This window comes from Stigmatopora argus, chromosome 10 (assembly GCF_051989625.1).
Source record: "Stigmatopora argus isolate UIUO_Sarg chromosome 10, RoL_Sarg_1.0, whole genome shotgun sequence".
Taxonomy (NCBI): Eukaryota; Metazoa; Chordata; class Actinopteri; order Syngnathiformes; family Syngnathidae; genus Stigmatopora; species Stigmatopora argus.
The window spans coordinates 14,705,248-14,731,156 of record NC_135396.1 but is presented as its reverse complement, the minus strand read 5'-3'; the positions used below and the strand labels follow the sequence as shown (position 1 = coordinate 14,731,156).

At 38.6% G+C, this 25,909-nt stretch overlaps 1 protein-coding gene across 1 annotated transcript; it reads left to right on the top strand.

The window, feature by feature from the left end:
• Window positions 1–858: 858 nt before the first annotated feature.
• On the top strand, window positions 859–24,128 carry stard10 (StAR related lipid transfer domain containing 10). The gene is made up of 6 exons (XM_077612043.1): window positions 859–1,610; window positions 13,448–13,595; window positions 13,693–13,796; window positions 20,824–20,941; window positions 21,075–21,127; window positions 23,472–24,128. Exons 1-6 carry the CDS (start codon window positions 1,452–1,454, stop codon window positions 23,676–23,678), a joined length of 789 nt encoding a protein of 262 aa, XP_077468169.1. The 5' UTR covers window positions 859–1,451; the 3' UTR covers window positions 23,679–24,128.
• The last annotated feature ends 1,781 nt before the right edge of the window (window positions 24,129–25,909 follow it).

Sequence of the window (25,909 nt, the reverse complement as noted above, 5' to 3'; positions counted from 1 at the left end):
ACTAGAGGCACCAGGCAGGGGATGCCATGAATTGTTGGCCAGCCAATCGTAGGATTTTAAAGATTAATACATATATTATTATTAGCCTGACTTTTTTCATGTAGACAAATATTACAATGAACACATCTTACACCAACCCGTTGGCCTCACAGTGGGGGACCTGGTTTCAAATCCAGGTCAGTCCACCTGTGTGGAGTTTGCATTTTTTCCCTGGGCCTGCGTGGGTTTTCTCTGGGTACTCTGGTTTCCTCCCACATTCCAAAGACATGTATAGTAGGATGATTGGACACTAAATTGACCCTAGGTATGAGTGTAAGTGTGAGTGGTTGTTTGTCTCCTTGTGCCTTACGATTGGCTGGCCTCCAATTCAGGGTGTCCCCCGCCTCTGGTCCGAAGTCAGCTGGGATAGGCTCCAGCACCCCTTGTGACCCTAGTGAGGATAAAGCGGTTCAGAAAATAGGATGAGATGAGACATCTTACACCACTGGATATTTATAGGGGATAATATTTTGGAGCTATATTTGATAACAATAGGTTGTCCTCAAATTGTGATTGATAATTGTCGGCGCACATCCGGCTTTGTAATTGGATGAAAATTCATCCATTTTCTATCATACTGTTCCTCACCCTATCCCAATTGACTTGTTAAAAGCAGGATACAAAGATTACTCATCAAGCATTGTAATTGTATTAAATATTGTGTTTTATCGCTTTATGTTGCTTCACAAACAGTATCTTGTTGGTGCCTTATCATTGTGTCGCGTAGAAACGCCTAAGTGCAACGTCACTAGTGAGTTTGCAAAGGGGTGAATAACAGGGAGAATCCCCTGAGGGGGAGCTGCGGGCTTTACGAGGCGCCGTAAATGCATCACTCGGAGGCGTTTCCACAGAAGCATCCACTGCGTCTCTTGTCTTGACAATCAAGCCGAGCCGCGTTTGCCCTTCCACTCCCCCCGCTTGTTTCGTCCCGCATCCCGTTCAGCGAGCACCATATTCAGGGATGGATGACAGCTATAAACCCAAACAGGAAGAGTACAGACCAGCGGAAATAGAAAGCGTATCATAAAACATTGATAGCAACGGAGGAAGAAAGAGAGGGTTGGTGAGTGTCGAGCGGAAACGGAACCATATGTTTGCTCCGAAAGCGGCTGCTTCTCAAAACCCGACTTAAAGTTATTAAACACCTGTTTAGCCGGAAGAGTATCTGTGCTTTTCTCGACGTCAAACAAAGTCACCTGTGCGCACGCGGCGGCGTCCACACCTCTATTTGACTAGTGAGCGTTCATTATACCTCCCAGAGTGGGCATGCGCAGACGTCACAAGACCGCGCTGCAGGTTTCTCGCTAAATTGAATTAAGCTGTTAACTTGTTCAAACTACAAGAGGAGGAAGACCCATCGGCGACGCTCTCTTGCTCTCTCGCGTCCCGACCTTTTTAAACGGGACAGAGACATGTCTGGACGGACTGTGACCATCCCGGACGACCGGGCGTTCGCCAGCTTCAAGTCGGAGTGTTTGAGTGAGGAAGGCTGGAATGTCACCTACAACAAGGGGGGCATCGCGGTATGGAGCCAGGCGCTGGAAGAGGGCAAGTCTGTCCACAAAATAAAGGTGAGGACAAGCAGGCTAAGGTAAAATAAATAAATAAATAAATAAAATTCATACTAAAATTTAAATGAATATAAACAGAAATACACTTATAGAATTTATAGAAGTTTTTTTTTCCTCCCAAACTTTCAATTGTAATTGTTTTTTACTTATTATGTTTTTGTGTTTTAATGAATACATGATAGCAGAATTAATTCAAGTACAATACATAAAAACAGAAGTAAAATCTTATTACACACACGGTGTCTGTGCGTATATATATATATATATATATATATATATATATATATATATATATATATATATATACACAAATACACAAATACATCTATATATACACACATATATATATATATATACAAATATATATATATATATATATATATATATATATATACACAATTTATGTATATATACATATACATAAATATTTGTATTTGTTTAATAACTTGTTTCCTGTTATGTCAACGCCATTCATTTTAACTGGGATGGCCAGCGTTGAACGATCAATTTACAGTGCCACTGAATGTGCTGTACGTTGAATCCATTTTGACAAATCAAAATAAATTGAAGGTCTAATGCTGTCAACAGCATCTAAACAAGTGACCTTTAAAGGATTGAAATGCAAAATGATCAACATATCACATAGTTCCCAAATGTTGAAATTCCTCAGTGCTTCAATTAATCTACAGTATATCACTTGATACAATATTTCTGTTATATAATTTACTACAGTTTTAGTCCACAGGTCCGACAACTCCCTCAACTTCACTCATTTATTTATGACTCCCAACAATGTGCATGTGATACCTAATGCAGGAAAATTTACTTCAACCGTGAAGAGAAGACAGATGAAATTGATTTTTTACTCTCCCAAACTGAACTTATATTATTAAGCCAAATGTTTTGATACAGTCCTTACATTCATTCAATTTCTGAACAGCTTATCCTCATAAGGGCCGTGGGGGGTGCTGGAGCCTATCCCAGCTAACTACGGGCACCAGGCGGGGTACACCCTGAATCAGTGGCCAGCTCATCGTAGGGCACAAGGAGACGGACAATAATTCACCCTCACACCCAGGTGTAACATGCAACCTCCCCACAGGAAGGTCCGTGCGTTGCACACTGGGCTGCCCACAGCTCTTTCATAGAATCCATATTTATCCATGTTTTTACTTTTCATAGAGAGCCACATACTTTTTTTAAAACTTAAAGATAAATGAACATTTAAGTAAATCTTAGGTTGTGTTTCCATATTGTACATTCCTTCTGTACAAAGACAAAACAAAAACTGAGTAAAAGTACCCCAAAAAATTAAACAAAGTATGAGTCTCTAATGAATATGATAATTAAAAAAGCAATATCCAAAATACTGATTCTTGTCAAATGACGTTGAAGAGAATATGACATGAAACTAATGTGGCAGTACCTAAAAAGTAAACACTTCTGCAATAGAATCAGTTGTGGCAGTTTGTGTCAAGTGTGAATGTTTGCTGTGGGAGGTAATGTTGAGGCGGGCGTCGCCAGACGTGCGATGACACTTGAAGCTTCTGGCGCAATTGTAACTAGCCATCTGGCACTCATATTTTAAGTACAGACCCTCCCCTACTTACGAACGAGTTAGGTTCCGAGCGATTGTTCGTAAGGTGAATTTGTTCGTAAGTTGCTCAGTGCAAAGAAAGCACTACTCGGAAAAAGGCGCGCAATACAAAATCTAACTAACGAACTTACAGCATCTTTTTCCAAAGATTTTTCGACATACGCCATATTCGCAGACATGTTCGTATGTACCGTTGTTCGCAACTCGAATGTTCGTAAGTAGGGGAGCGTCTGTACTGTATTTCCCCCACTACGAGGCACACATAAAGATATTTTCCCAAAACACAACAGTGTGCCTTTATATATGGATCAATATTGGTTAATTATGGTATTACATTCCCTTTTGTGCAGCTCCATCTGCTGGAAGCATAAAATAAACCCGTGCCCCCCTCCACCTCTACTTTTATTTGGTCAAGTGCGCCTTACAATGGGCTGCACCTTATATAGGGAAACCGTTATAAAATAGGCTATCTATTGAAAGTGCGCCTTATATCCCGGTGCGCCTTATAGTGCGGAAAATACGCTATAAATTGTATTCGAAGGATTCTAAGACATCAAAACACTAACATTCCCGAGTTTACACATTGACTGCAAAAGATTTTCCTTCAAATATTCAAAAACAAAACAAACCTTGTGGTTACATTTTCAATGTATTTTCTATCTAGCTCTCTCCAAACACTATTGATCCTTTGGCAGTGATGGGATTTTTCACTTTTATTCTATTTTGACAAATTCTAACCAAATCTAACTCAAACTCTACACTCAAATGTGTAAAAGTAGAAAATTTGAATCCTAGAGCTATAGAATAGATGGGTAGTTTCTGCTACATTTTAAGCCACTGTTTTTAAGAGAGTATTACCCTAGCAATACAAATCTGGCTAATAACATTGTTCTAATTGTTTTCCAAAAAAAGCAACTATACTCTTGCACTAATAACATGTTCATTTTACTATCGAAAACATTTATCTTTTCAGTTTGATTTAAATTTAACACTGCATTGGAGGTATATCCGGGTCCTGGATGTTAACCAATGGTTGTTTACTTAGTTGAATAACGTCTGTGTGAATGAGAGCATAGGTGTTATCTTAGTTTGCAAAAGCAGCAACAGCAGGCTTTTCCCAGCTTAGTATTCTCTTAACCGGCATGATTCCTCCACGTACATCTTGGTGGTGCTCATGATCATGTTTGCAGCAGCAGTACGTTATGTTTTGTGTACACACAGCAAGTCACTATTTATTCATGTTCTTATACAAGCTCAGCACACAAAGAGAAGCAAAAAGTGCACGTACCCAGTCAAGGGCGGAGCATTTAAACTATATTCGTGTCAATGTAAATGTGAGCGTAGCATAAGCTTGAATCTTTCATGGTTACTTAAGCTGCGCTTGCTTTGCTCTCTGAACTCTGACATTACACAGTTGAGCTTAGCAAAGATACCAAGTTTTATTCATCACTTAAACACCCAATAATCATGAAGTTTTTTATTGCAACACCAAACTTGCATAGGCCTCATTTACACGCAATTAGACCTGGCCAATAAAACGCTTACAGTAATTGTCATCAAATAATTTTGTCAACAATAATAATAAAAACTTTCGATAGAAGTCGATAAATGTAAACTGCAGTTACACCACCCAAACATGACAAAGAAGGGGCGCTGAGGCATGTGCCGCCAGACCAACATTCAGTGACAAAAAAGGAATAGCTGAACTTTTGGCAGGAAGGTTATAGAGCATCACACACATAGCATGAAAGTGAAAGGACTATAACACAGTCAAAATGAGCGATTATGAGATGCAAGTTAACACCAAGCCCAGGGCCTGGAAAAAATGTGCCAAAAATGTATATTTCTCGTAAGTAGTAAATCAATTTTAATTTTGGCCACAAAATTAAGGCCGTAAAAGCAATACCGTATTTTCACAACTATATGGCGCACCGCATTTAAAGGCGCAGTGTCAGTAACGAGTGCTATTTCTGTATTTGACACACACAAAAGACGCACCACACCAAAACACGCAGCCAGGCATGGCAAAACATACACCAGCTTAAACATACGGACATGCTAAAAACACATTTTTAAAAAGGCAACTGAAGCAAAACTGAGTTCGGTTGTACTTTATTTAACCATTTTACAATGTACTCACATTTTTTGATCAATCATCACACACAAATCCATCAAAGTCCTCATTTTCTGTGTCCGAACTGAACAATTGTCCAAATGATTCATCCAAAACGCCGGGTTCCCTCGCTTCGTTGTTAGAGTCACTCACATAGCCATGTGGCTCAACAGAAATGATGCCGGCTTTGGCAAAAGCTCGAACAACAGTGCAAGCAGACACGTTAGTCCAAGTGGCCACAATCCATTCACAAATAGTGGCGTAACTAGCCCGGCGCTGCCTGCCACCCTTCGTAAAGCTTTGTTTGCCACCTATCATCCAATGTTCCCATGCCGCTCGCAACTTTGCTTTGAACGCCCGGTTGATGCTGATGTCCAGCGGTTGGAGTTCTTTAGTTAAGCCTACGGGAATGACGGCAAGCTCAGAGTTCATTTTCGTGACTTGGTTTTTCACCGCTGCTGTGAGATGGGCAATGGGCACACATGGAGTCACAAATCAACTCCACTTCTTCTTCTTGACTTGGCGAAGCTCGTTCTCCATTTGCTCCATGGATTCGTTGATCTAAAATTCCCTCGCGGCTGCTCTATTCCCATGTTCCCCTGCATAATTAATGGCTTGAAGCTTGAAGTTTGAACTGAGCTTCATTTTCGGGGGGCCTTAGAAAGCAAACCGAAAATGTTTTGCAATAAACACATGCCCACACTATATACGGGTACCTGGTAGGGGCGTGCCTTTAGCGTCTGACCTCACCCACGTCTGCCTTCTCTATATAAGAAGCGTGTCGGCAAGCAGTGCTCTCAGTCAGGCAAGCAGTGCTCTCAGTCAGGCTTTGGAGCTTACACAAGGCGCTCCGCATTTTAAGGCGCCCTGTCTATTTTTGAGAAAATGTAAGACTTTTTAGTGCGCCTTATAGTCGTGAAAATACGGTAATTGAAAATTATTGCAATATATTTCAACTGCTGCTATAAAATCTTTTGCATGTTTTACAAAAGAAAATCGTTGTTTAACTCGCTGCGTTTAAAAAAGCCTTCTTTTTGCGATAAACTGCGCATTTAGCGCTTTTGCGTCGTTTACAATCTCAAAAATTGTCACCAGATCTTATAGCCATTGTCTGCCCACAAACCATTAAATGATTCCCATTCCGTGTCCAAGCGGTCATGGTTGTAGTCCCAAAGTTCCCATCTCAAATTAAGAAGAAATGTGCAAAATGTGTTTTTTAATTTGCGATTATGGATTTACAAGATAGAATCAATTCGCTCCTCAAAAAAAAAATATATGAAGGACCTTCCATGTGTGTATAGGAATCTAAGTTCATTTAAGTTAAATTTAAAGTTTATGTTACGTTATGAGCGCATCGTCAAGTCTCTCGCTCTCATCCGTGAACTCCCCGTTGTATTGAATAATGCCTCATTTTATTATTAAACATCACAACCACTAGTTATGTTACTCTGTTAGTAGATGGTGAGTTACAACCAATAAAAACATGTTTTTCCATTGTAATAATATCCTGTTTTTGGTGGAGTTTTTTTCAGTGTGGGAACGAATTAATTTAGATTTAGTTAATTTCTATGGGAAACGTTGATTTGAGATGCGAGTACCGTATTTTCACAACTATAAGGCGCACTTAAAAGTCATAAATATTCGACATACGAGTGCAGTCCCGGAACGCATTAAGCTCGTATTTCAAGGTACCACTGTACACTGTACTGTTTGTTTTGTTCAACCACAAGTTGTATTCTTACTCACCAATCTTAACAGAGTGAATATTTGTGTTTGGTTTATTCAATCAGCTGTTAGTCACTTGCATGTTATCACTTTTAACTTTTAACACTTTACAGCATGCCACCAGTTAATTTAAGATGTGACTTGTAAACTCAAGAGTAATAGTTTGATCTACTTAGTAGCTTGAATTTAAGATAATGTCACATGTTTCTTTCTTTTTAAGGTTTTCAACCTAATCACCTTTCTATCACCCTAAACTATAATAAACTGTAAAAATGGAGGAAGACTTTGAGTTGCTTATGCATTAGGAAGACCGGGGCCTTTTTTCGAGTTGGGGCAAAAAAAAGGAATTACAAAGCAACTTGAAAGATACGATAATTAGCCGCTTTGTAAACATGCGGATTACGCAAGCTGCCGTGTGTATGCACTGCACACACTGATAGCAGAAATGCTCGCAGTGTGCGTGCAAGTGTACAGGTTTGTGTCTTGTGTGTATTTCCGCGCGCATGAATTCGCAAATTTCGCGCACTACAGAGAATAGGTGAGGAAAATTACTGCAAATAAATTTGGTTCAGCAACCAATAATTGATAATTTTCAGCATAAAAATAAGTATATTTTTATAGCAAAAGCTCAACTGAAAATATATTTTTGGAAATGTATTGCAATAATTTTCTCCCAATTATTTATTGGCCGACCCCTGACCGACCATTTCCAGTAAAAGATCCAAGTGAAGTGTCCCTGATGTGTACTTTATCTGTACTTGTATATATATATATACAGACGCTCCCCTACTTACGAACATACGACTTACGAACAACGGTACATACGAACATGTCTGCAAATTGCGTTTATGTCGAAAAATGTTCGTAAGTTCGATTTTGTATTTTTTTCTGAGTAGTGCTTCTTTCCGCCGCTAATACAGGCTGGCGCTGTGAAAGCTCAGCTTACCCAGCATCTACCTTCTTCTGTCCAATTCGTTGCAATGCGGAAGTGCATGAACGTATCTCCAGTGCGCAAAGAACCTTTTTCATTTGTATAAATTAAATATCTCGTGCATCATTATTGAATATGGTTGGTAAAAAGCGAAAGGCTTCTATTGAGGGAGTTGCAAGGAAGAGGCAAGCCATTTCATTTGAAACGATTGGCAATAATAACAAAGCTTGATGCGCGTGAGAGTGGTGAGCGTTGCACATATACAACTTGAATCGTTCGACCGTCAGTACCATTTATAAACAGAAAGATCGAGCAGCAGGACCCAAATATTGAACGTTGCACAAAGTTTGCAAATCAATTGAATGATGCCATACAGTGCTACCGCATCATTTATGATGAAAAAAAGAAGAAAACTGTGCAATGGTCGTTAGATCGCTTCTTTCGGACAGTTTCTAGTAAATCTCTCTCTCTAATGTATGTATACAGTACTGTATGTATTCTCTCCATGTTATTAAATGTTTTTTTTTCAGTACAAACCAATGTGTGTTACTTATACAAGCCTTAAACATACAAATGCACTTATATAAACCTTCAATATACTTATATAGGCCTTAAATATAAATTATAATACAAAATATAGCACTGAATCAACTTACAAACAAATTCAACTTAAGAACAATTGCTCGGAACCTAACTCGTTCGTAAGTAGGGGAGCGTCTGTATATATATATACGCGCGTGAGGCACACTTGAGAGCAAACACGATTGGGTGAATCTCGGCAGCACTCAACCTATTGTCCTAATCCCTCAAGCAGGTACAGGTTAATGACATCACTCCACAGTCGTAATTTTCTCTCTAACGTGTATACAGCACATCCCAGAAGAGGTTATTGATTGGCTAACATAGGGCAAGACGTCATGGGAAGCCAATAAGAAAAATTCTGACAGGGTAAGGCACTTAACAAACAGATGGGAATTCTTATTTTTTTTAATATGCCCTTCAACACCTGTGCACAAACGGCAGCCTTAATGAAAAATTCTCTAACCCCTTTTAACCCACTCTCCTCATTTGAGGACAGCCTGTAATTATTTTCTTACTTGATATCAGGGAGTTTCCACATTTTATGCTAATGTTTTGAAAATGTAGCAGAAGTCTAAAACTTGTTAACTTAGGTTAAGCTCATCCAACTTTTATAATGTTTTTTAAATGGCCACATGAGGTAAAATTTACATCGTTTCATTTTGTGAGGCTGAAAATAGTTTGCTTGCCAATGGTGATTGTGTCTTCACTTTGTTATTTTAATTATTCCATATTGCACAGAAACTTTTGGATTGAAGGCAAATTTATAAAAATAAAGATGCCTGCCAGATTTTTTCTGCAGGTTATATTTTTCATCACTTTCCATTGAGTTACTAGGTAGTTATCTTATCTTTTATTGCACAACAGAACAGCAAAAACCCTTTTTAAAGTAAGGTTAATGTAGTTACTTTCATAATTGAATAATGAGGATTTTTTTGTTTACTTATTCACTTAAGTTTGAAGTTTTAAATTGGAAAGCCAAAAGATGTGATAGTTATCGTGATAATTATCAATATTGTGTATTATTATATTTTTTTTTATCGCGATAACAATTTCTGTCGAATCGCCCAGTGCTACATGCAAGTACAGCTTCTAACAATGAGTGGGATACGTGTCAAATGTTTCACAGCATTCCCTTTCACACAGGCGCCATCCTGCTAATGTTTGTTGTGGCTCTTTTACTTCCTCCACCGGTTGATAATTGCCAGGTCAACTCCATGGCTTCCCACCGTGCGCACATCCACATTCTATAGTGCCTTTTATATAGAACAGAAACAAAGAATAAAGGCACACAAAAGCAGTTTAGTTTACATTTCGTCATTTGGACAAAGTATTTTTTTACATCTTCCTGTTAAATGCAGATGCAGGATTACCCTTGATGACACTTCACATTTTTCTTGTGGCCAACAAGTGGGCAGAGCTCATCCGAGGGAACTTGTGACACAAGCTGATAGATTGGTGAGATATGAGTAAGAAGTGTGATTGTGGTGGCGACTGGGCAGGCTTGCAGTAGTTATGAAAATGTCAGATATTTATAATACTAAGTATGGACTGGGTAGTCACTGATCGTGTGTTCAATAGCCAGACTAATGGGTTTGTATCATGCGTTCATTTCCCACTCAGAGATAGTCATAATGTGAAAGGTTATCTACATAGTCTGTCTTTCGTCTGAGGTCAGCCAGAATAGATTCCAGTTTTTCGTGATCCTCAACAGGATATGCAGCATACAGAATGGATGAATGAATGGTTAGTGAATACTGTATAGGTAGTGGTTGACTAGTGACAGACCCAAAATCTTTTTGTACATTGTGGTATCTATCTTTGCTTTGTTTTGGTTGCAGTCACCATCTCCTCGCTTCATCTGACCAGCTAAGTGAATTAAAACATAACCAAATTAAGCACATGTACTTGCCGGCCTGTTTTTTCCCTCTGTAAGCAGGACCTCTCCTTCAGCTCAGTTTTGCATTCTCCCAAGATCCTCCTGTTTCAGTTGGATTGCTAAACATCCATTTTTCTCTCCATAGTCTATCGATCATGTTAACTTCTTGAACCTGCACCTTTGCTTCTCTTGTGTTCAACCAATTACATTTATCAATATGAAAAACTACAATTTTCTATTGTTGGAATTAATACTTCACGACAATGCCATTGTAATTTGGGCGTTTGAATTCAACCCAATTGTGATGAAATGCATTGAGTTTTAAAGCCAAAATATCGGTTGGGGTTTAAGATGTACTTAATGAGTCAATGTAATAGATTGTGTAATCGGATAGAGTGCTTTTTCTTGACATGATCGTTGCACCCCAGTACAGCGTCTGTGTTTTGGCTGGCCAAAACAAATGACCTAAAAACAATCTCATTTCACTTGCGCACATGTTCTGAATTTTAGTGAGTTGAACTCACTCACTCATGGGTGGGCAAACTATTCCACAAAGGGCCACAGTGGGTATGGGTTTTAGTTCCAACCCATCAAGAGGACAGGTTTTCACCAATCTGGTATCTTAGAAATGCAATCAGGGGATTGCAGTCAACTGCTTCCTGTTCCAGCAGAAACCTCACTGGCCACCCCCACTGCGGCCCTTAACCGGTTTTCATGCTGTGTAGCATTTTTGTGATGGTCCTTTTAAATACTTTGACTAAACTCTCCAAAATGACTAAAGATGCATTCTGTAAGCTTGCATGAGATGGGTTCCTAGGAGATGGACTGTTTGAGGACACTTAACTGTTATTACCATTTAAACTCCTAATTATAATCACGGTACCATCTTATTTAGGAAAGTAAGAATATTGCACACTGTAGGACTTTTGTTCACATTTTCACAAATTGCTTTTTGGGGAAAAATATTCACTAGAGGGTCCATGGAAACCGCTAAATATAGAAAAGTTGCTAAATTAGAAACTGTAGTCTGCCCAACTGCATCATAAAAAGTCACTGTTGTGATTTGATATACAGACGCTCCCCTACTTACGAACATTCAACTTACGAACAACGGTACATACGAACATGTCTGCAAATTGCGTTTAAGTCCAAAAATGTTCGCAAGTCCAATTTTGTATTTCGCGCCTTTTTCGGAGTAGTACTTCTTTCTGCCGCTAATACCGACGCCTGGCGCTGTGAGAGCTCAGCTCACCCAGCATCTACCTTCTTCTTCGTTGCAATGCGGAAGTGCGTGAATGTATCTCCAGTGTGCAAAGAACCTTTTTCATTTGTATCATTAAATATCTCATGCATCCAATATTGAATATGGTTGGTAAAAAGCTAAAGGCTTCTATTGAGGGAGTTGCAAGGAAGAGGCAAGCCATTTCATTTGAAACGAGTGGCAATAATAACGAAGCTTGATGCGCGTGAGAGTGGTGAGCGTTTCACGGGCATCGAATCGTTCGACCGTCAGTACCATTTATAAACAGAAAGATCGAGCAGCAGGACCCAAATATTGAACGTTGCACAAAGTTTGCAAATCAATTGAATGATGCCATACAGTGCTACCGCATCATTTATGATGAAAAAAAAAGAAGAAAACTGTGCAATCGTCATTAGGTCGCTTCTTTTGGCCAGTTTCTAATACATAAATTTATCTCTCTATATACAGTACTGTACATATTCTCTCCATTTTATTAAATGTTTTTTTTTCAGTACAAACCAATGCGTGTTACTTATACAAGCCTTAAACATACAAATGCACTTATATAAACCTTCAATATACTTATATCGGCCTTAAACATAAATTATAATACAAAATATAGCACTGAATCAACTTACAAACAAATTCAACTTATGAACAATCGCTCGGAACCAATTGCGTTCGTAAGTAGGGGAGCGTCTGTATGTTGTGTAGTGTATTTATAAGGTGTTCAATGGTTGGTTGAATATGAAAATACTAATTCTGCCTCAAGTATGGAAGAGAGCCCATTTTTCTCCCATTCATCCACTTTGGAGTAACATAACAGAAAAGCATACCTGTCAACCTCGGCCAATTGCTCCCCTTACTAATGATTGCAATTCCCCTTATTAAGGGATAAAGAAACGTACAAATGCAACGCGGCACATATTTACTCACTCAGGTATTTGTTACTTTGTGAGTAGGTGGTGAATTAGAACCAATAAAAATGTTTTTCCAATGTCATATCCTGTTTTGGGGTGTTTTTTTCAGAGTGGGAACGAATTGATTTGTATTTAATTCATTTCTTTGGGAAAAATTGATTTGAGATACAAGTAAATTGACTTACGAGCCCAGTCTTGGAACACATTAAGCTCGTATATTACTGTAGTATTAGCAGTCGGTGATGACGTGCTACCAGTGACCGAGATGATCCGGATTAGAGCCGAAATGGGTAAAACGAGATCGGTTTTACAAAAAACGTACTTAAAAAAATCCTGTACAAAAGTTGTTATAAGGCATACACAATTTGAACTGATCAAAAAACGTATAAAATACGGGAAAAATTTATATGTTGACGGGTATGAGAAGAGTCAAAAACCTCTAGGCTAATTTGTAATACAGTAATACCTTGACATACGAGGGTCCCAACATACGAGAAATTTGAGATACGAGAAAAATTCCGAGCAGATGTTTGCCTCGCAATACAAGACAAATTTGAGATCCGAGATTGCCCCTAGGTAGAAGTGAGCGTGAATGGTTGTCCGTCTCCTTGTGGCCTAGGATTGGCTGGCCACCAATTCAGGGTGTCCCCCTCTTAGTCGCTTAGTGTGGTAGTTTTACATAAAATTCTAAGTAACTCCCTGAGCAAACTCTGACAAAAAGTATGTTTCTTAAGTCAAAAGCTCCCAGGTATCGCTTTACGCCCCCTTTGGCATGGCTCCGCTCGCAGGAACTCTTACTGAAACTGTCTTTATCTACCCTGAACCCCTCCCCTTTCTCTCTTTGATACAGTGTCGGATGGTCACCAAGGACGTGTCAGCTGAGACCATGTATGATGTTCTCCATGACATTGAATACAGGAAAAATTGGGACAAGAATGTCATCGAAACCTTTGATATTGGAAAACTTACAGTCAATGCAGACGTTGGTTATTATGCATGTATGTTTTTGCTTTATACTTATGTCTCATGGAAACTGAGCAAAATGGCATGATGGCGTGATCCTATTCTGACAATGGTATTTACATGTGATAACAGGGAAGTGTCCTAAACCGCTCCGTAACCGAGACGTCATCACGCTTCGTTCCTGGTTACCAATGGGGAAAGACTATATCATCATGAACTACTCTGTTAAACATGCAGTAAGTTTATTCTCTAACACACACGCCCACATTTGGTCAATTTTTGTTTTTTCAACCCATGTTTCAAAGCTCCACATAGATGGTCAAATGAAACAAATGGATGCACATTGGATTAAGATGGGCCAGTTTGGCCAAATTCACAGTTGCGCTGTATGAAAATGCTTAATTCAACTCATTTTTATGTATAACACTTTTAGAGCAACTGCAGCAAAGTGCAAATATATTAATACATTTCTAACATCAAACAGTGCAACATAATATGATTTAACCTCCTTGGACCTGGCGTCCACGTGTGGACATCACATTTGTGCTTATCACAACTATAATGTTAAATTTTGGACTACAAGGGCCTAGTGTCCACTTATGATGTGGACATCATTTTTCTCAGAATAATAGAAAAGATAATCAGAAAAGATAATTCTTTGTTTTTACACTCATCTGGTCCAAATTAGCCTAAATATCAAAGAGAAAATAAAAATGCATGCCTGGGAAGAGTTTCAGTCTTAGGAGGTTAATATATAAGCAACAAGATGTGCTTTATCTGCAGCTATTATTTTCTAGCCTATACATCTATAAGAGGTCAACGGTGAGTGAATTACAAAGTAGTCATTTCGAATGGGAAAAATAAAAATAGTCAATTTTTAAGAACTGGTTGCAAATCATTTGCAGGCAATTTCAGTCTAAGGTGGAGTGCCAATTTCAGTTTTTTTTGCATTGTGTAGTATTTCTTTTGTGATTTTTCTTTTTATCTGGCTGATGGTTTTGCTCTGATTTTCCATCCCAATTCCCTTTCATGTTGTTGGATGCAAAAATATGAGAAATGTGTTGATTTTGCAGTATGTATAGACCTCAGTAGATCCGCTCATCTCAGTTGAATATGAAAAGACTAATGTATTAATATCTAAATATAATCTATACATAAAAAATGCAAATACTTTACTGCAAATACAGTGAAAATAGTTCCTTTCCGCTTGATTTAAATAATAATAATTAAAAAAAAAACGGTTATTGGGTGCTTTAGTCCTCTTCGTCAGATTTAAGAGGCATTGGATCATCAATCACCTTTTTGCGAAAGGTTTTTGCCGCACAAGGAACATGGTGACCGCCGTTTCTTTTCATGTACAAATATGTTGTTGTACAAGGACATGACACTGTCAAGACGATTGCCAAATTCAATGGCTCTGACCATGTCATCAATCTCTTGGACCATTGTTGCAGAATGCGTGCCATATTGAAGATCTCCTGCAGATTTCTTAATTAAAGGAAGACCATGTTTTTCATCCTCATCGCTGTTGGCTGCCTCTTCCTCCACACTCCCCGATGGGATCATTTCGATGACGTTCTCATCACCTGGGGTGCGGGGGGTTTCTAAGTGGCTTTCGAGCAGTGTGTTGAAGTCCTCTTGTCATGCCGTAAATCCCTCGATGCTGGTTCATTTTTTATTGCTAGTAACAACACCTCGCTTGGTCTCCTTGGAAATGGATATGTTTACTGTTTTCCGAATGTTCGCTCTTCTTTCTTGGTATAACGTATGGCAGATTCATTTATGCTGCAATGGCCTGCTACGCCTTTAGCGTAATGATGAACGTCACCTTTTCATGTAACTCATTGGATGCTTTAGATGGCTCAGGATGCTTAGGAAGCATTTTCAATGGTGACTCAAAATCCAAACAAAGCTGGAACAGGCTCAGCATAGTCTTTCTACACAGGTGTTGTGCGCGATGGGAAATTCACCAACAAAACAGGAGAAGGCAAAATGGCGTCCTTCTCGGCCTTTTATATTATTCGGCGCATCATTTTTATTCTACGGTGAAATATCGCTTCTTCTTCAGCGGTAAGTGCCACCCAATTCAGCGCCGAAGAAGAAGCGAGGAGGGTATAAATCCAACACATTAGAGAGAGACTGTGGACTGATGTCTTTAACCAAGCTAGACGGATTGGGAGAATATGGTGAACGCTGATGACATTCAGTCAAATGTGTTTGCTCTCAAATGTGCCTCACTCACGTTCATAAGAACAGATAAAGTACACAACAGGGAGACTTCACTAGGATCTTTTACTGGGTATGCTTGGTGTAGTCCTGCATTTCATGATCGCTTATTTTGGCTGTGTTTTTATAATTATTTTTGTCCAAAATTATTTGATGATAATTACCATTGTCATTTTATCAGCCAGGTCTAGTTGCGTGTAAATAAGACTTATTCGAGTTTGGTGTCACGATAAAAAAAACAAATGCTTTGGGTGTTTGATTGATGAATAAAACTTGGTGTCTTTGCTAAGCTCATCTGTGTAATTTAGCTGTATACAGGCAATTAAGATGGGACTTGAACCTGTCCATGCAGGCTTGAGGGAAAAATAAAATGGTACACTAATGTTGTTGTTTGACCTTTTCTCTAGAAAGAGAAGTTGAAATGGGCAGTTTCATGCTTCCGTGACTTTTTATAAGTAACAAAGACAGAACGTCAACCGCCACTTTCAAGGTCCCGCGACAAGTTGAATTGTTGTACTATAGTACTGAAAAATGAAATGCAAATAATTTAAAAATAGTACTAAGAGTAAAAAACAATATCCAAGAGACAATACTGATCAAAGTAATGAACATACTACATTCAGACTCGATAAAAGCCTTTAAAATATACCTGGGCAGATAATTGAAATTTTGAAACTCAAAATTCTGGTGTGCTTCACTTAACAGGTTTGCAAAACACCAATCATAAAATAAAAATATATAATAAAATGTAAAATTTACTTTTTTAAAAACATTTCTCCCCCCTTTTCATTTTTACTTTCCATGAAGCACATTCAAAGCATTCTTAAACAAATGTCTCTTAAATGCATGGGTTTGAAAACCACTTGACAGCGCCACAGGGCCAATGAAACACCATGAAGCTTAAAAATGATTTCCAAACACGATTTCAGCTGAGGAACGCTGTAGATTTTTATCCCTGTTGTCGTCTAAAATTATGGTATTGCAAATTCTGTCTCGAATTATGCATTGCGACTACGGATCTAAAATAACGTTCAGAATTTACGTTCTGTGCTGATTATTTTACTCATTATTCATGCAGTTGTTTCATTACTTGTGATCATTTTGCTTTGATATCACATTTACTGAATGACCTATTCTATTATTTGTCAATGTCTACGCAGAAGCAGTGTCAAATGTAAGTGCAAATTGATCCACAATGCCTTGTTAGTGCTTCAATGTTGTTGGGGCAGTTCTCAATCAGGCGAAAGAGACTAAACCGACAGACGTAACTATCTGTTTACACTATAGAACAGTTTTCCCCAAACACCGGTCCATGGACCGGTACCGGTCCGCAAGCTACCTAGTGCCAGTCTGTCAGAGTAAAAAAGATTAATGTTTTCAATCTCGCCCTCCTACTTGAAATTAGAAAAGTTGTTATAATAATAATAAATAATTGCTATTATGCGAGGGACCTTTTTTTTGCGGTCGTGGCTGTCGTTTTTGCATCGACCCCACCTCCACACAATTTTGTCTTAAGTTGTCGCCCTCCCCATTAGCCGGTCTGCGAGAAAATAGAAAGAGCTTTACCGGTCTGTGGTGAGAAAAAGGTTGGGGACCGCTGCTATAGCAGGCTCACCACCAAATTGAATACAGCTCTTTGCTTCATGTTTGTCTTATTTTTATGCGCTCTTAAAACCCTCATTCATCAGGTTCCATTTAAAACAATAAGAGGAACAAAGTGTGATGGTGAATCATATGGTTTTAAGTGTGTGATTTTGTGTGTGCGCCTGTGTGTGTGTGTGTGTCTGTCTGTCTGTTTTGGCAGAGTGGTGTGGCTCTGAGTCTTATAGTTTAAAATGTTTCCTTTTTTGTCTAACTTGTTCGTCACACCTTTACGATAGCATAATGCAAAGCCATTCTTAGATCTTACGTCAATTCAGTTTTGTGTGAAATAGTAAGTAATTGCTTGAATATCGAGAAGTGAATTCGCGATAAGTGAAGTCGCAATAATCGAGGGAAGACTGTACACTTAATTTCTTCATTAAAAGAGGAAAAAAAAGCATGTCAAGTTTTTTTGACGGCAAGCAATGTTTTTGCCAGTGTGAACCATCCTCCAAACAGCAACCTTAGATATTTTTGGAAAGTTTCTCCCATGAAAAAGTTCTCAATTGGATCTTGCCCAGATTGTTCTCTGTAATACATTTGTTGCAGCTATATGGAACAATCAATCTAGTATGCCAGGTTAACTCCCACATGTGTAAAAAGGATAAGACTACTCACATGACTATTAACCACTTTCCGCATTCCTGCATGGTACAATCCAAAAGATTATTATTATGTTGTTTTATTTTGTATTTTTAAATCCAAATTTCTGTCATGGTCTTGGGTAGGGGTCTCAAACCTCGGTCTTTGTACCTCTTGGAAAAGTAAGTTCATTTCAGGTTAGGAGTGCATGAAAATAAAAGTACGAACTTATTAATAAAACAATCAAATGCAGCAGCACATGTTTAATGAATCCCCAATCAATTAACAAAAATCAAAACAATCATTTCCCCAAAAGAGCTTGCAAATATTTCTGCATATTGACCTTCACAGAAAAATAATAATGCATATTAGTGATTTCTGACTTGGAGTAACTGCGACATAAATCTTACATTGAGTGATGATCAAACAGTTGTGCAGTACTGTACATTTTATTGTTAGAGAAAAAGGCAAAAAAAATCATTTAGTCAACCTACTAAAACAAACTCCTTTCCAAAACTCTTAATTGAACCATGGAGTCTTTTTATGATAAGAAGAATTGGCATATATCAATATAATATATCAATCTGATTTGCTCTATAAGCAAAATGCTTCTTGTTTTACTGAATTTGCTATTTATTTTGACACAAATCCAACATGCACAGTTGAACAGTAAAGCTATTGGCAATGTCTGACTCACAAACGAGCAGGCAAAACCACTAAAACTCAATGATAATTAGCCATCCGCGTTTGTCAGTGGTTTCAGATGCATCTGTGCTTTAATGTGACAAAGATGAGTGGCTGAAACGTTCGATGCACAAGCTTGACAATGCTGCTTTCGTTTGAATTAGATGAAAATTTGAACATATAAAATATCACATAACGCAACACAAGTTAAATCGGTTGATAAATATGTAATTTCATTGTTGATAAAACGGTATAAAATATTGTTTTCAAAATTCATCTACGAACGCAGTGTTTTTGTTTGATTAATTGAGTTTGAGGCCAGTGGAAGTGGTATTTCATTTTTTAAGGAATTTGAGAGTCTTGGTTGCAGTGTTAACTTCATTTGTAACTTCATTATAAAAAAGGAAACTCAATCTCTAGTCCTCATGACGCTGCTCAAATTTGTATCCCACTGCATGTATCAAGAAATAAAAAACTATAATGTACAGAATATTGTATTAAACGAAACATTTTTTTAAAAGCGGTCTTATAGAAGCAATGAAAATTCAATTTCCATAAGTTGTAGGCCAATTGGTATGCATTGTTCTACCATGCCATCTAGCCCTAGATATAAGCTATGGGTAAAATGTCATACATGTATTCTGCACCTCGCTCTGTAGTCCACAGACTGTTTTGACTTAATCAAAAGCTGTAAAAAATGGTTTAAAAAGTCACAAGGGGATTCCTGGGGGCACTAATAATTGAAGGCTTGTTTAGTTAGTTTAGTTTAGATTTTTGTATCTCTAACGAAACCCGCTACTCTCAAATGAAAATGTATAGCATTTAAAAATCTACTTCTCTTCCGAAAAACTCGACATACAATCTCAGTCCCGGAACGGATTAAGATCGTATGTCGAGGTACCACTGTAATAGTAAAAAAATCAACGGTATCAAGGCTGATATTTTAATGATCGACCGCAAGACCTTCGATCAGCCTTAACAACTATTGGCTTGTGCTGACATGGTACGGCATCCTGAGCGAGCAATGGCAGGTACAAGTGAGTTTTTTTTCACGTTTTATGCTAGATATGTTTTTTTCCTTGAATTTTATTCATAGACGTCAAAGTAGTTTGTTTAGCGTTTTATCTTTTTCTTTTCTCTATTTTGAAGTAAATGACCGTATTGGCTGCATTGTCTTGCGTGATGTCGTTTCGTTTGTTTCACTTTGCAGTATTGTGCATGTCAAGTCTAATTTGTGCACATGTAAGCCGTACCCTTGATTCAGTGTATTTTTTTTGTTACAAATACGGATTATATGTGAGAAAATATGGTATCTTTACCTTGGTGGGCTATCTTGTGTGCAGGCCTTTGATTGCAGATCTGTCTGACTTCACTCATTTAGAAACAAACAAATACAGTCATACCTCTACTTACGAATGCCTCTAGCTATGACATTTTCAGGTTACGAATTTTGTTATATGCCAATGAGTGACTCGAGATACGAGAAAGATCCAAGTTACAAAATTCCCCAAAAAGTAAATGCATTTCCTTATCCATTATTTTATTTAGAAAATATTGTTGCGGATGCATCTGGCGAACAAACACAAGTATTACATATCTCAATATAACGGCCACAGAGGGATCTATTTCAGCGGCGCAGGGCACATTTTCACAGGGATTTTTGGCCATTATACTAATTTTAAGACTTTAATAAATCATTTTCTTCAAATTCTCTCATTTTTGTGTTTCTTACATCTTTCATGCAAAATTGGGACGCTTTGACCAATTTTAAAAGGTTTAGTTGGCAGTTGTGCGAGGACCGTGGAACAAATTAGAGAATTTACATATAAAATACTGTTCTACTTACGAAATTTTCGAGTTACAAAAGAGTTCTGGAACCAATTAATTTCGTAGACTGCAATTGCATTCTCCACTTTTGTAACATTTTTGCCACCCTGGCATTGTCTTAAAAGCTCCTTCAAACAATACCCTTTTGCTCTTCCTTGAAGTATTATCCTTGGATTGAGTTTTTTCATTTTTTACTATTTTCTGTTTATCTATTCAGCTGTGTTATTTGCAAATCGACTAGAAACAATGCTTAGTGCTTGTAATACAACATTTCTTAAAGTTGTCATTTTGTTGTTCCTATAGAAATATCCTCCAAAAAAGGATGTGGTTAGAGCTGTGTCCTTACAGACAGGCTATATGGTCCAGAGCCAGGGGCCCAACAACTGTGTCCTCACATACATGGCGCAGCTAGATCCACGAGGTAACTTTCTTTATTTTTACATTTTTATTTATTTTTTACTCCTTTTGGAGACCTGGCAGATTATACAACACTCCTATTGATTACTGCATGATTAGTAACCCATGCTCCTCCATTATTCTTTCTTCCTTTGCAGGTTCATTACCCAAGTGGGTTGTCAAAAAGTTTTCCCACTACCTTGCACCTGGCGTAAGTCATTTTGAGTTAAATGCAGATGCTGGAAAATGTTTTTTTTCTCTGTCAGGTTTAGAAGTTGTAGATGAGATACTTGCTGAAGGAATGGCATATACGTGGCAGATGGGTTTTTTAGAAGCAACAACAAAGAGTGCAAGGCCAGCTCTTTCTATTTGCTGATGCTGTTGTATTGACTCTTTGCCAGACAACTACGCACGTTGGCACTTTTAATTTTGTAGTCCACTGTATTATTGTAATGCAAGCTTATCCTGAGCTCATTTTGTCTGCATCAACTAAAAATATCACCACAAATACCCGATGAGCCTAAAATTACCCTACCAGCAAATAACTTGTTCACATTGCGTGCATAAAACGAATGAATGAACCACCGAATCGACCATAGAAGATTAATTTTAATTTTCTGTATTACTTTCCCGCAAATTTTCTGACCTGACAATGTTAATTCACTGCTCTGCTAGTGTAAACACTAACAGCTGGTCAGACATTTTCATGGTGTATGACTCTGGGGCTGAGCTCATTATTAAATTTACTTTATCATAAGTAAGACAATGATTCTACGCATGTGGGAATTGATGTATTGAAAAGAGAAAATATCGGCTGTAATAACAATCCTGATAACTAACATAAAATATCAATCAAATCAAAATCAAAAGCATTTATTGTCATCATACACAGCTGCGTATAGCGAAATTGGTGGTAATACTCCAAGCTTTTCAAAGTGTGTTTTCCCAGTAAAAAAAACTAAATAGTAGTATAAAAAGTCAGGTGAATTCTAAAATATTGCACAGAATTCCAAAATATTGCACAGATACTGAAATATTGCACAGATTCTAAAATATTGCACAGATTTCTAAGATATTGCACACTCCGAAGTTATTGCACAGAAGGGATTGTGTGTCGTGTTAACTCAAGTTCAGAGTCCTGATGGCTGTGGGAAAAAAACTGTCCTTAAGTCTATTTGTCCGTGCTTTGTGAGACCTGTAGCGTCTGCCAGAGGGCAGCAGCTGGAACAGGTTGTGAGCAGGGTGGTATTGGTCCCTGACAATGTTCCTGGCTCTGCTGAGGTAGCAAGGGCTGGCAATGTCATCCAGTGAGGGTAGAGAGCAGCCGATGATCTTCTGGGCAGTGTTGATTACTCTCTGCACGGCCTTTCTGTCTGCTGCCGTGCTTCCAGCGTACCACACTGTAATGCAGTATGCCAGGATGCTCTCCACAGTGGCTCTATAGAAGGTTACCATTAGCTTAGTGTCTAAGTTGTTCCTCCTGAGTACCCTCAGGAAATGGAGTCACTTCTGGGCCTTCTTCACCACTGCCGTGGCGTTGGTAGACCAGGAGAGCTTGTCCGTGATGTGGACCCCCAGGAATTTGAAGGACTGGACCCTGTCTACGCATACTCTATTTATGAGGAGTGGGGCCAGATTTGTGCTGCGTTTGCGAAAGTCCAGGATTATTTCTTTAGTTTTCGTGGTGTTTAGTGTGAGTTTGTTCACCAAACACCACGAAGACAGTTTGTTGACATCATCTCTGTAGGCCGACTCATCCCCTCCTGAGATGAGTCCGACCACAGTGGTGTCATCAGCAAATTTGATGATGGGGTTAGACTGGTGGGTCGGTGTACAGTCAGTCGTATGTGTACAGGGAGTACAGAAGAGGACTCAGTACACAGCCTTGAGGGGAGCCAGTGCTCAGTGTAATGGAGGAAGAGAGGTGGGGACCAAGTCTAACAGTTTGTGCATGGTTGGTTAAGAAGTTCTTAATCTAGTAGCAGATGCAAGAGGATAGGCCTAGGTGGGAGAGTTTTTCAGACAGAATGTTCGGTATTATAGTGTTGAAGGCTGAGCTATAGTCAATGAAAAGCATCCTCACGTAGTTTCCATGGTGCTCCAGGTGGCTCAGTGCTGTGTGTAGAGCTACGGCGTTGGCGTCATCAGTGGACCTATTTGCTCTATAGGCAAACTGGTGAGGGTCAACTGAGGGAGGGATTGTATCCCTGATATGGCGGGCGACCAACTTTTTAAAGCACTTAATTATCACAGGCATAAGTGCAACAGGCCTGTAATCATTCAGGCTGTCAATGGTGTGTCTTTTTAGGGACAGGGATAATGGTGGCAGATTTCAGGCTGGATGGGATGATGGATTGTTGCATGGGAGCACTTATGGGAACACTTTTGTGTCAGTTTGCTTAATATTCTTTTGTTAGTCTTTGTAGCTTTGCAAATTGCAGCATATTTAGAAGTGTCTTTAAGGGTGTGCTAAAGCCATGAAGTTTTGTGATGTTTCCAAACAGCATTAAAAGAACTACATATTCTTTGCGATGATTGTATTTTCATCTTCCTAGGCAATGAAGAGTATTAACAAAGCATGTGTGAAGTATTCCGACTGGAAGCAGAGACACAACCCTGGACTCAAGCCTTGGCTCTACCCAGAACAGACTACATTACCCAGCATCCCACTTTCTGAGCTTAGCATTCAGCATGCCGAGAGCCTGGAAAATATTGACGAGAGCTCCCTGGCTGAGACCAATGACAGGGATGACAGTTACTAATCCATGCACACACAAGTTAGATCTATAGATCATGTATTCATACATGAATGCAGGGATACATGCATGCCTGATACACAATTAATCATAAGCTTTGTAGATTCATTCACACACAGACACACGCTGGACTTCTATGTGTACCTTTTTATGCTCGCAGCATATTGAGTTGGAGCATTCAGATGCAAATGTTAATTTCAAAAAGTCAGCTCCAATTTTTCCTACAATATGCATGCATACTTTACCTATCTCAGATGCATTCACAGCTGCACATTCACTTGCAATGGGCTGCAAGTTTTTTCTACAATTTATTGGTTGAATGTCTGCAAATGTGAGTTGCCTGTTAATGTTTTCAAATCAGATTGGTATAAAAAGATATTTTCAAATCTCCAGGATAAATGTTTATATCTGCTTGTTTTTCATTTGAACCTCAATAAAACAATGTAGTATTTCAAATTGGTATTCCTTCACAGTTTACAAAAACATTGTTTATATTAATATTGCCCATTGCCCTTGCAAGAAAGATTTACACATTTTTCTCATTTGTATGTTTTAGTCACCTTTTGGAAGCACATAGCAAATATGCAGATGTACAGAAGGCAACTAAAGCTGTTGATAGAATTTAACATAATTTCTTTAGTTGTGAGGACTCGAATGTCTTGCCCCAAATTGTAATCCAGGCATAGTTACAACACGTCTTACACATAAATTGTATGTAAACTGTAAAAAGTAGTGGGCCGTCTCATGGACTTGACGTGATACTGATGTGGAAGTGCTTTATACCTGCAATCTTTTCTATGGCCAGCAGAGAGAGACTCCACATGTTAAAAAAATTGTAAAATGATTTCGACTCAAAAGCCCAGCGTGCCCATAAATAAGACCATGGCATCGTATCCATCCAATGAGTAATAACTATTCATTGTAATGCTCAACTACTGCCGGAATAAGAAAAGAAGCTAAAAATATTCACTATGAAAATTTGTCCTCGCAAAAATATAAAAATGTACTCGTTCTCTTCCTTTACTCAGCTGATGTGTATACTTGTATCTTCAGAAATTTATTACAGAAGTTTTATTCTGAGAAAGGTTGCCATTGCCTATGTGTGTTGTGTGCACGAGTATACTTCATTACGCAGAAAGCCCTCTTTTTGCCCGCGCGTTGTGCGTTTCCTGGTCATATGAGAAACTCGTCTGAATTAATTAGTTCCGTGCTCGTAGATATTGTTATACACGAAATATACGCAAAAAAAATGCCATGGCCACCTGGCTTGGTCGCATCACGAAATTTTGACCGCATCACGGGCGAATTATTCGATCGAAATTTCCCCCGTAAAATGAGCATTTTGTATGACGAGCGGTCGTATGACGAGGTACCACTGTACAGTCATACTTTGAGCTATGAGCTTAATGTGTTGCGGGATCGAGCTCGAATGTCGATTTACTTGTATCTCAAATAAACTTTTCCTATAGAAATGAACTAAATAAAAATTATAAAAAAAGAAAAAACACAAAAAAACAGGATATTGGAGAACATTTTTATTTTTTTTGATTCGCCATCTACTAACATAATCTAGTGGTTATGATGTTGAATAAAAAGAGACATTATTCAGTGCAGACAGACGAGAGAGACCGAGAGAGCAAGAGAGACTTTTTGCATGGCAATGCGCTCGTAACATAACATATTTTTTTTAAATGAACTTGGATTACAATACAGACACTCAAAAATAAGATTAATCTAACCTTACACTAAACTTAATTCTAATTTTGTTTTAATTTTTTTTACCTTCTCCCGGGTTGGCTCGATTTTGCCCGTCCTGCACGCTGACTTTCAGTCGGAGTTTTTAAAAAGAACCTATGGAAGGTTGTTTGCTTTTGTGTTCCCTTCAAAATATTCTGAAAATGACGCACACACATGTTCTCACAATAGCGTAAGGCACGACCACTTGCCAACCTGTCTGGGAAGTACTCCTCTCGTATTGGCGATCAAGCACCGCCACGCGTACACCACTCTCATACAGTATTAAAATAAAAAAAGATGCAACGCTCAGTGGTCGTGGAGATCTTTACACGAGAGAGTTGCGGCGAGAAAGTCATAAGCAGCCTCTCGTGTCTCGGTCACTTGACTGTCTCGTATACTCGTATCTCAAGGCAAATATCTCATCTCATCTCATTTTCTGAACCGCTTAATCCTCACTAGGGTTGTGGGGGTGCTGGAGCCTATCCCCGCTGACTTCGGGC